The following is a 12556-nucleotide window of genomic DNA, read 5'->3' as shown; positions in this document are numbered from 1 at the left end:
TCAGCCTTTTGGCCTTCAGAATACATTCGCACATTGATGCTGTTATGTATTTCTTTGTCAGTTCCCATGCAGCATTTATTTCCTTACTGCTCGAATCCTCGTTCCATGTTATAGCTCCAAGCTGTCTCCTAAGCTTGTCATAATCACCAGTCTTATAATTCCACATATATCCTTTCCTCACAATATGACTAGCCACATAGTAATCATTACTATTACTATTATTACGGGCAACTCCAGGGAGTCATTAGACTCATCGAGGGAGGCCCCAAATCATATTTATCACAACTATTCGACATTCATACAGTATCTATCATACCACGCTTTAAACTCATTCACTGTCACAGCATCCACCACAGACTCAGGGAGCGCATTCCACTCATTCACTACTCTAAAAGTAAAGAACCCAGCTCTAACACCTTTACTAACCACACTTTTGCCCAGTTTCCATGGATGTCCCCTAGTCCTCCCACAACCAGCCCTGTTCTCAAAAATATCTTCTGAATTAATTTTATAGAAACCCTTCAGTAATTTGAATGTCTCAATCATATCTCCCCTCCTCTGCCTATCAACCAATTTTTGCAACCCACAAATCCTCAACCTGTTCTCATAAGGTTCATTCCACAGACCTGCTATCATATTGGTCACTCGCCTCTGGATCCTCTCCACCTCCTCCCCATCAAGAAGAAACCTAGGTGACCAAATCTGAGCACAGTAGTCGAGATGGGGTCTTATCAAGGCTCGATACAGAGGAACAATAACCTGCTTGTCTCTGCTTGTCAACGTATTCTTCAGCAACCAAGTGATTTGATGAGCTGATTTGGCCACTTTTGCAATGTGTCACCTAAATTTCAATTCCTTATCCACCAACACTCCTAAATCTCGTGCCTCATCAATTTCCTGGAGCACGGTTCCACCAATGCAGTAAACTGTGCCAATCTTTTCAACCCAAAATGCATAACCTTACATTTTGCCACATTAAATTGACATCCATTCTCCTTAGCCCAGACCTCCAATCTATCCAATTCATCCTGCAAAATTTTGACGTCATCTGCATTCACTATTGCCCTACCCAACTTCGCATCATCCGCAAACAAATGAACTGTTCCTCTCAGATCCTTTCCTATATCATTTATGTACAAATTAAACAGCAGTGGTCCAAGAACAGATCCTTGTGGCACACCACTAGTCACAGGCCGTCTTGTGGACTCTACTCCTGAGTAAACCACTCTCTGATATCTCTCCATCAACCACCCTCTTATCCATCTCACCAACCCTATGTCCATCCCCATATGCTGCAATTTACTGATTAGAATTCCATGTGGTATCCTGTCAAAGGCCTTAGCAAGGTCCAGTAGAATCACTGTAAACCCATTACCCTTATCCAGTTCAGCCGTCACTGTGTTATAATACGTGAGCAAGTTACTGAGGCATGACCTACCCTTCACAAAACCATGCTGTCCCCGATACAGTATCCCATTTTCTTCTATCCAATCTTGTATTTTCCTCTTGACTATTTTCTCTAAGACCTTGATAATGATTCCTGTTATGCTGATTGGCTGGTAATTTTCAACAGCAGCCTTGGAACCACCTTTGTGCAGCAGAACTATTTTCCCCTCTTTCCACCCCCTTGGGACTGACCCAGTCCTGAGGCTCAAATTAAACAAATTGGTCAAGGGCACTGACAATTCTTTAGCCGCTTCACGTACAACACGAGCTGGTATACCATCCAATCCCACAGATGTATTGACATTGAGGTTCTGTAATAGACTAGTTACCTCTACTTCATTCATCACAATTCCAGTATAAGCTGTTGTTTCTTCCATTCCAGCAAAGTCACCACCTGGATGATATACTCTTGCAAAGTGCTCGCTCAGTAATTCCACAATATCGACTGATTCGGTTAACTCCCTACCCTCAGCATTTTTTAAGATCATTCTACCATGAGCATTTTTCCTTTTACTTGCAACATATTGAAAAAACTGTTTGGGATTCTCTTTAGCCTGCGTGGCCAATTTCCTTTCGTAATCTGCTTTTGCTTTTCTTACCACCCTTGTTACCATCCTGGCCTGAGCTTTATACTGTTCCTGCACCTGATGGTCACCCTTCTCCTTAAATTCCCTCCACAATTGTTTCTTTTTTTGCAGCTCAAGCTTAATAGTGTTATTCATCCATTTAACCCCTACTTGATTTATTATTCGGACTCTTGGTATACAGTCAACCATTGCCTCCTGCAAACAGTTCTTAACCACCTCCCATGCACTATCAACATCCAGCCCTTGCAGTTTTACATGCCATGGCATTGAGCCAAGCACACACCTAAGCTTGTCATACTTACCAGCCCGGTAATTCCACATGCATCCTGTCTTAATTGTAAATTCGACTCCTTTAGCCACCTCCCAAGTCATGACCTTATGGTCACTCTCACCAATTGGCGGTAACATGGTCATGTTCGTTACAGCCACATTCTCAATTGCAATTACTAGGTCCAGCACTCTCTGTCCCCTGGTATTTTCCACTACATGTTGCTGTAGATAATTGTCCCTTAATAACCGCATAAAATCCAATTCCTTCCTCCCATGTGCCCTCTCCTCTTTCCAGTCAATGTTACCATAATTGAAATCACCCATAATAATTACCCTCCTTCCACTCATTTCTTCTATTTGCTTATGCATACTATCCCCACCATCTATTCCATCACCTGGTCTATAGCAGCACCCAATTGTATATTTTGTTCTGCTAGATTCTATCTCACACCAAACAGCCTCAAATGTGCTTTTTTCCCCATCCTGCAGTTCAACTTCTACACTCCTTGGCTGAAGCTCATCAGCTATCATCAATAACACTCCTCTCCCCTTTTTATTCACCCTGAACACGCTATACCCGTCGCATTCAATCCCACTAGCTTTATCATTTTCTGTCAGCCATGTTTCACTAATACCAACAACCTGTGGCCTGGAAGTGCCAACCATGGCCAAAAACTCTTCCTTCTTGTTCCTAATACTCCTGGCATTAGTGTTCATGAATCGCAGAAGCCCATTTGTCCCATCCCTACTTTGATGCCTTATACTAACTATCCCATTCTGATTTGTTGTCCGTCGTACTCGCTCAGGCATAATATACTCCTTCATACACTTAACTGCCTCCCTAAAGTCTGCATATCTACTCCCCCCTCTTAATAAATCTAGTTTCCCTGAGTCTGTACATCCACTTCCACATCATTCATCAACACTTTTTCAAGTCTCCGTACACCAACTCCATTCAAATGTAACCCATCCATCTTATATAAGTCCTTTCGCCTATCGAACTCATTCCACACATCCACAAATTCCACATCACTCTCCATGCATAACCCACGCATAAAGTCATTGGCAATTATGGCCCTCCTTCTAAACACTTCGCTGTCATACCGCGGTAAGATACTCACCATCCTAACTCTCTCACTCTTCTCTTTTGCTACCTCAAATAACTCCCTCATATCCTCTATCATTTCCATTTTGTCCTCTTTCAAATCATTCGTTCCTGCCACGATTATCATCTCTTTCACCCTCTGTTTTTGCAGTCGAATAGATTCGCTGACGTCCTTTATGTTCGCACCCGGCTGGTACGACTTCGTTAAACTCTCAATTATTACACCTCTTAATAGCGAATCCCCATACAGCACTCGCTCCTTCATTTTATTGACGTTTATGAACATTCTATTATTTGCCGGTACGTTCAACACACATTTTTCCATACGCTCCAGTTGTCTTTTAGCTCTGTGTATCGCACCGTTCAAATGGGCAATTTCGCTACTCGCATTTATCTCACCATTTTCATTATCGATCAAATCATCCATTCTTTCTGTATTTCTACCTTCATTTACACTTTCAGCGATGCTCTCACACCGATCTGGCACTACCATGCAATTCTCTAGCACACCACCATTTTCTACATTCTGACTATTGTTAACGATATCACTCTCGACACACGAAACACGCTTGAAATCCTCATTCTCTTTACACTTTCTGCACATATTAACTCCACTATCACTTTCTAACCAGACTCCCACTGCTCTTCGCAAGGCATACATCTCACAGACAGCACATTGCATAAATTTGTTTACATCAAAACTCTTAAACAAACATGGCGACCTGGCCGCCATTTTTTTCTTTATCGTTGCCATGTGTACGCTATCTTATCTTAAAGATAATAATTAAAATAACAGAAAACATGCAAAAATTTCACAGACACACCAAGAAACAAAAAGCAAACAATATACTTAAAATTCTAGTAAAATATCTAATGTTAACACAAAATACTACAAATCTTTTCAGGAGCTCTCGACAAGCCGACGATCTAATCAGTGCGACACCAAAGTAATCATGAAAGTGATTACTTCATGATCACTTTCACCAGCCAGAGAAAAGTGTGAAACCACTCTCACAATTACATCCTCTGATGAAATGATGAGATCTAGAACTCTTGATCCTCGTGTGCCCTTCTTTACATGCTGCCTGAGATAGTTCTCTCTCAGGAACTTGAGAAATTCATTTTCTTTATTCCCAAATGCTATCTCTTCATTCCAATCTATACCATCATAATTAAAATCACCCATAATAATTACTCTTCCTTTGTTCAATAATCCAAGTTGTTTATACATTTCTTCATCACCACCTTCCACATTCCTAGGCCTATAGCAACATTCAACTAAATATGTCTTCCTCTCAACCTCCATGTTACAACACAATGCCTCATAACCATTGCAACTATTTCCCCATTTCATGTCTACCTTATGCGGACTTAATTCCCCTGCTATCATCAGCAGCACTCCCCCTCCCTTCTTGTCCTTTCTATTCTCGCGAAAAATACTGTACCCTTCCATTTCTATTACGATATCATCTTCATTCAATCATGTTTCACTTATTCCAATGATTTTGGGATGATTTCATCCCCTTTATTTCTGATACTTCTGGCTTTTGTAAACAAACAGCACTTCATTTTTAGGTCTGTAGCCAGTCCTATCCAAGCCATGTGTTGGTTGTGATTTCCCCCATTACACCTGCCCAATCACCTTTATCACCGATTACTACACATATATCTGCCCAGTCTCAACTTCTCCACCCACATCGCAATATACTCCATCTTCATACACACATTCACTGCCACTTTCAACATCTACTCTCCCTGTCCACCCAAGCTGTTTTCCCTGTTCGTCTTGTATTCCCGTTCTCATTTCCTCTCTCACACTACTACTGTTTCCACTGCCAAGCTCTTCTGTCTATTCAGTAACAGTCTCCTGATTTTTCCCCTTGATCTGTTTCTTCTGATCTCTGGCATGCATCAGACACTGTACTTCCACATACTATACTTTCATCCAGCAACACTTCTCCAGTACACTCACTCCAAAGCCATTTAAATGTAACCCATCATGCCTATATAATTTCATTTTTCTCTCAAACACATGCCATACATCCACAAATTCCACTCCTTTCTCCTCACACAGCTCTGCTAGCATACCACTCATGATTTTGGCTCTCCATAGCAACTCATCATCTCATCGTCATATCTGGATAACACACTGACATCTTTCACTCTTCTTGATAGTCTCCTGATGTTCGTCCTCACATCCTTCTTATGTTCACTTAGATCACTCATCCCTACAATCACAACTAACTCTCTTGCTTGTTTCTTTCTCATGTCCAACACCTTAATTATTGTACTCATTCTTCCACCCGGATAGCTGACCTTACGGACTCTCTCAGTAACTAGCTTCTAATTATGGAGTCTCAATATACTGCCATCCTGGAATCACTAGTCACTTCTTTTTTCTTTCTACTCTTTTTCTCTCTACTCTTTCTTCTTTCATTCTGTTCTCTTGCACACTTTCATGAGTTTCCACCAGACGTCTGACATCACTCCACATATTCTTCATTTCATTTTTAATTTCCAATAACTGTTTCATTAAATCTTGCATTCCACAAATTTCACCCTACCTCTTGTTCTGCCACATTTCCGTTTCCTCATTCATACTTTCTTTTGCTCCCTTATTATTAACTTTCACTTCTACATCTTCGCATTCTCTCACTCCTTCAGTTTCTCCAGCTTTCATTTCATTTCCGTTTTTTGCAACTTTTTGTAACTTTCGCTTTTACATCTTTGCATATTTATGAGCTCCTGGTGATTTAGTGACTTCTTTAAACTTAGCAAAAGTGGGTTTAGTATGTCTGTACTTCTTTAAAAGAGAGATTCTGGCAAGCAGCTTACCTTGTTTCAATTTTAGCTTTCCTAATAAGCTGCTCATCTGTGCTGTCGACTCTTCATGAAGGAATAAGACTTTCTTGTATAATGAAACCTGTGGAGTATCCATAACTATAGAATAACAGGAGTATTCATAGTTATCCAACAAGGAGAACTCCATAGTTACGGAGTATCCATAATTATAGAATACTAGAATATTTTACTGTGGCATACATGTTATTGTATAGTTATGGATACTCTACAGGTTTCATTACACAAGAATTTTTTCCTTGATAGAACCTTCTGTGGGACCATAAGCACAAATGAGTCTCATTGTCCAGTTCTCCGCTCTGACATTTTACCAAATCACTCTACCTGATATTGCCTGCCATTCAAGAAGATTATCCTCATGTTTAGTGTTGAATATTATAGCTACTCCTTTTCTCTGATTGTTATTGCCTGAAAGAGCCTCCATGGCTCAGTCAGTATAGATGAAGCCCTTTGGTTGGAAAGACCCAGGTTCAATTCCCATCCATGATGTTAGGAACCATTATCTGGTCTCTTTCGACTAAAGGTGAATTAGCCAGTCTCATACAGCGGTAGAGGGTTTTTCACCTGGAAAATCAGGTTTTTTGTCCCTCAGAACAAGCAAACCAGCCTAGGAGGGCTCACCCAGTCCTAACGGATGGTAGAGGAACCCATACGAATAAATAAGTTGCCTGAAGATAACATTTTGTATTCGTCACTTAGAAATATCTCGCCTGCTTTTGTCTTCATTTCAGTCATGCCATTATGGTGATCTGACAACTCTTCAATTCTTTTGCTAGTTCCATTTCTTTTCTATTGATGTTTCTCATGTTGACAGTACCAATCTTGAACTCTGTTGATGCTGAGTTGGGACATGTTCAGGGATTTGCTCCAGTAACTGTCTTTTTGCAATTCACCCTGGTTCTTTGATGAAAACAATCAGGGCCTTCTTTAATCAGATGACACCCAAGCTGGCATGAAATTCCGTCATGTTAATACCATTATTTTACATTGCGATTTAGGCCAATAAGAAAACAATTTGGTTGGCTAAATCCAAAATTGCCAGCCCATCCTCATCCATTCAGTATCCAGGTAGATTCCTAACAGGGTACACCACGAGAAGGTGAGGACTGGACATCAGGTCAGAAGCCCCAATCAGTTCTCTGTATTCCTTAAAAGGCTACATATCTTCCTTTTCTGGATGTTTTCATTTTACATTAACGAAATAGTCTACAGTTCTCAATATATAGAAAACCCAACTCATACTGGTAAATACCTTGATTCTAACTCATGTCATCACCCTTGTCAGAAATATGGTGTAATCAAATCTTTAGTGAACGGCATAAAATACGTTCTTCAGATTCTCTTCTAAACAAAGAACCCTTTATTATTATGAGAACTCCCTTTATTTCTAATGGTTATGATACAAAAAAAAATATCAATAAAATAATCGATAATTATAGCCGTCTTAACCCACCTGAAGAAGAAATTACCGAAATTTGTATTCCATATGCTAAAGGACTTTCACCAAAAACAGCAAGACTACTTCAACAGACTGACTTACAAGTCCCTTTCCATACAGTTAGCAAATTTAATATCTTTGTTATCTCTCCTAAAGATAAATATACTCCTCTTTCTTATCCTGGAGTTTACAGAATTCCGTGCTCCTGCAGCTTATGTTATTATAAAGAGGCTGGTTGTTCTGCACAGATTCATCTTGAAAAACATCTGGAATACATTTCACTTAAAGAACCGAACAAATTTGGTTTAGCAAGCCGTGCATTATCTACAAAACACAATTCAGTGGAACAAAACCAAAATGTTTACACAAGAGTTATTTCTTCTGGAAAGACTGTACAAAGAGAGCTGAGAAGCACACATTCACATCAAATCAGAACAAAAACAAAAACTTTCTCGATTTTGGGAAGTTATGCTGACTAATATTCACCATTCATGTGTTCTTAATTTGCAATTAATTTATTGTTTATATTTAAACTAAAATTTAAACCAAAATAATTTATTAACTAAATTATTTTATTGTAATTTACTTTGTATATCTATTAATGCAGATGGGACTGTTCTCCTGCAGCATATACACATAATATAACGTGCTTTCAATTGAACTGTTCTCTTTTTGTGTGTGTGTGTTTTCCTACAACTGTACTGACAATGGCTATGGAACTTAGCCAAAAATTTTACAAATAAAGACATTTAAATTAACATAAGTGATTTTGTTATTAATATGTTATGAATAAAATTTTAAACTGAAATAATTCAAACCATTAATTGAAAATTCTCTGCTAAATTTCATTCATCTTGTTAAACTTCTTTTTTTATTGAAGAAAATTTAAATTTCATGATGTCTGCTTTTATTCTATGTATATCAGATTTACACAACTAAAAATTTAATGATTCAAAAATGTTTCATGTCTTTGTTTTATTTTAATGCAAATGCTAAAAAATAAATACCTTTATAATTTACTAAAATAAAGAGCCAAAAGGCTTCAGTTTGGTGATGCAAATAGTATATAAGTAAAGTGGATATTAGATCCAGCATTATTTCAAAGCCAAATGTAAAAACTATGAAAGTTTCATAAAAATAAGTTGACCAGAGAGCTCACTGGCATTCACGAGTTGCCTTTACAGACTACTTAGAAAACATAAACACTGCCCAGGCGTCTATATATTTGCTTTTTATTAGTCCATTTTGATAAGGTTTCACTGGTTGGTTCTCCTCAGAGACCAGGCAGAAACCTTACGAGAGCAAAAACTCTCATTCAGTACTAAGAAACTTATTTTTTACAAAACTTTCATAGTTTCTACATTTGGCTTTGAAATAATGCTGGATCTAATATCCACTTTACTTATATAATAACCTTTATAATTATTTGTATTCAAATTAAATATTACAATTTCTCTCAAAGTGCCTTTGTCTAAGAGTGAGTACATCAGTGTTAGAAAAATTTTAAAAGGAGTATGTCGGTACTGAAAGCAATGGTCTCATGGCAAGTTTGGGTATATTACATCTTCTGACTTTACACTGAAGCCAAAGACATTTCTTCGAGAGAAGTAGCAATCAACTTCATGGTGCCTGGCCCAACTGGCACTAACAAATGTATATCCTTTATCCATTCTCTTAAATAATGTACATGTGTATTGCAATAAATGGGGAACAAGTGAGATTCCCATTCTGCATCCAAAGTACAACTCTGCTCCCTTGATAAGAGGCATGAATTTGACACACAGATTTTAATGGCACTTTGCCACAAGTGACAAAGTGATTGTACACTGTTCGTATGCTAACAAGACATTAAGTGACCTCAGGCAGTGATCCAAACAACACCATCCTTTATACAATAAAATGCTGAACACCAATTAATCATGTATGCGATCACTATACCATTAAGAAACAAATCAAGCGCACACACTTGCTGAAATTATAATAAAATGGAATAAAAATTTACATCAAGGAATTAAACTTTCTCCTACAGTGAACTTAAACACTCCTTTTTGCCGATGACCAAATAACAAGTATAAATTCTGAAGATAACTTACAGAAAGCTATTTTAGATCTAAATAAGATAGCCAAAGATTATGGTATGATAATATCAATAGAAAAATCAAAAACTATGGCCTTTAAAGGACAAGATCCAACAAGAACAAAATGAGTAATAGATAACAAGATCTTAGAACAGGTGAATTCATTTAACTACCTAGGATGCATGATCACATATGAAAATGAAAAAGATATAAACGTAAAAATTGCAAAATATTTAAAAATAACAGGTGTAATTAACTCTATATTTAAACCAAATCTAGTTCAAAAACAAACCAGACTAAAAGTATACAATACATTAGCCCTACCAGTCTTAACGTATGGAAGCGAAATCTGGACAATAAAACAAAAAGACAAACAAAGATTAACAACAGCAGAAATGAAGTTTATGAGAAAAACTGCAAAGTATACCCTATTTGATCACAAAAGAAATGAAGAAATTATGAAAGAATTAAACCAAGAACCAGTAATAGAAAAAATATAAACATAAATGAATGGAACACATTCAAAGAATGAAAACAGAAAGATTACCAAAAGCCTTAAAGTACAAGCCATTAGGAAAAAGAAAACCAGGACATCCTCTTAAACGATTCAATGATGACTTCTATGGCCGGAACAGGCCATGCTAAGCCTAAATCCTTGATATGCATGATGATGATGACACTCGCTGGTAGTTTCCTTAAGTTACCTCCAGAATGCTGATATAATTTTGAAAAATGTGAGAAACAAATAGAAATATCGAAACAATGGAACTTAATTGGTAATTCCATTTCAAACCCCAAGGTTTTTTCGTATTGGTATCCCCCCCCGCCCACACACAAATGTCATAAGTTCATATATGTGCTCGACTCACAGTTTTGCAAGCTGGAGAGTAGCTGCTGAATTAGCAAAATGGAGTATTTTTTATTTAATAATAAATAACTTCTCTAACCTATATATATATATATATATATATCATCATCACAAACCATGGGCTCATTGCCCGTTGGTGTCTGATGCCTCATTCACTATCTTCTTACACCTTTCTTTGTCCAGTGCACAGTGTCGCAATTTCTGTACACCTATTCCACACCAGTCCTTTATGTCGTCTATCCATTCTCTCTATGATCTACCTCTTCTCCATAATACCAAACATGAATGTCTTTATCTTCCAGTCCTCACTCATTCTGCAGATGTGTCCAAATAATTGCAGCTTCCATTTTATAATCTTCTGCATTAGATTCTTCTTTGGTTGTATCTTCTGATAGAGCTCTTCATTTGTAATTTTCTGTACCCATCCTATTCTTAGCATCTTCCTATAACAAGTTCTGCCAAAATTCTTTTTCTTGGCATTTGAAAATATGGATGATTCCATATTTATCATCCATGTTTCAGACCCATACAGTACACCACTAAAGATGCATGTTTCCTGCACTCTTAGTTTTGTTTGTAGCTGATCACCTTCCTTTTCCAGATGATATCCATGGCCTTCAGATTAGTTCTTCCCTTGGCATCCTGATCCTGATCTTTATTTCTTTTTCAAGTCCAAATCATATGTCATTTTACTTCCCAAATATGTGAATTGTTCTATATTTTCCATATCAATTCCCTCCACTTGTATCTTTTGTTTCAAGTTCTTCTCACCAAATAGCATTGCCTTTTTTTTTTTTCAAGTTCATAACAAGTCCAAATCTCTTTCCTTCTTCATTTAACAGTTTAAATGTTTTTTTGTAGTTCTCTTCAGTCTTCTTCAATAATAACAATGTCATCTGCAATTTATTTATTGCGTGGTCGACAATTTTGCATCATTTGTCGACCTCTGTGTGTATATTTGCTCATCATCGATTCCCCTCTCCCGACAAAAATGTTATATATATATATATATATATATATACACACACACACACATATACATATAATTTCAATATTTTATTTTATTTGCGATTGTGTCAATAGCGTTGTAGTGTAAGATGACTAGATACTTACATTGCCTGAGCTAAATTTCTTGCATTCACACCTTCATAATAATTTATCACCATACCTCATAACCATAACATGATAAATTACTAAAACGGCCACACTATTTAGCATATATCACCGACATAAGCAGAAGCCTTACATCAAACTTACACTTAAAAGCTAAGGATCCAGTTCCATTTTTGAAGAGCGCCCTCTAAAGTGAATAGTTAGTAAGAAAATTTTGAAGAATTTAGGTATTTTAACGCATTCATGTTCGTAGGGAAATTTTTCGTTTGACAGTAACGATGATAAGACGTTGTCATATGTGAATACATGTGCAAAATCAACTTCCAGATATTGTTTACCGCGCAAAAATATTTGTAAAATGCTATAAACAAACACGTAAGTTTAAAAATTTATAACAGTGATTTTTTTTTTTTAAGAATCATTGATGGCGGAAAATATTGTGTATGGTGGACTGGAAGGGTATGTTGACAAAAAGTGGAATTGTTTTGTGCGTATTATTGCTTTGTATATATTACAGTACTTTGCTTAATTAATACTTTATTCTCATTTATAAATTTAATTTAATTTAACACTTCATTTATTTTTGCACGTTTTAACTTATTTTCTGAATATCATAAAATATAATCTGAAAATATTAAATTGCAGAATTTTTTCTATCTAAAAAAAACATAAAAAACCCAGTGCAACCAATCTCCCCCCCCCGCATCTTTGCATACCTGACGTAAGATGGCGCCAGTATCGACTTATATAGAAGATCCTTTTTCCAGGGTATTGAACTGGTTATAGTTCTTT

At 37.1% G+C, this 12556-nt stretch overlaps 1 protein-coding gene and 1 pseudogene across 8 annotated transcripts in view; one reads left to right on the top strand and one right to left on the bottom strand.

Annotated features, from left to right (window-relative positions):
* The window catches only part of LOC150106295 (hexosaminidase D pseudogene), a 51358-nt pseudogene extending 39467 nt beyond the window's left edge, over nucleotides 1-11891 (bottom strand). The window contains exon 1 of one of the 2 annotated variants that reach the window (XR_016548297.1): nucleotides 11765-11891. The product of XR_016548297.1 is annotated as a hexosaminidase D pseudogene, transcript variant X2 (transcript). The remainder of the gene's footprint in view (nucleotides 1-11764) is intronic. The other variant, XR_016548296.1, reaches the window with a different exon arrangement.
* A 108-nt stretch (nucleotides 11892-11999) lies between these two features.
* Nucleotides 12000-12556, top strand: part of LOC150106294 (N-acetyl-D-glucosamine kinase-like) — a 285728-nt gene continuing 285171 nt past the window's right edge. For 2 of the 6 annotated variants that reach the window (XM_090392323.1, XM_090392321.1), the window contains exon 1: nucleotides 12000-12251. In XM_090392323.1, the coding sequence (XP_090248449.1) occupies nucleotides 12208-12251 (44 nt within the window). In that variant the 5' untranslated portion in view covers nucleotides 12000-12207. Of the gene's footprint in view, nucleotides 12252-12485; nucleotides 12533-12556 lie in introns of those variants that run through there. The other 4 variants (XM_090392325.1, XM_090392318.1, XM_090392319.1 and 1 more) reach the window with 4 other exon arrangements.

Source organism: Typopeltis vanoorti, chromosome 5 (assembly GCF_054136105.1).
Source record: "Typopeltis vanoorti isolate ZY-2024b chromosome 5, IOZ_Tvanoo_1.0, whole genome shotgun sequence".
Lineage (NCBI taxonomy): Eukaryota > Metazoa > Arthropoda > Arachnida > Uropygi > Thelyphonidae > Typopeltis > Typopeltis vanoorti.
Note: the sequence above shows the minus strand (reverse complement) of the source record. Positions and strands in the feature narration are given on the sequence as shown.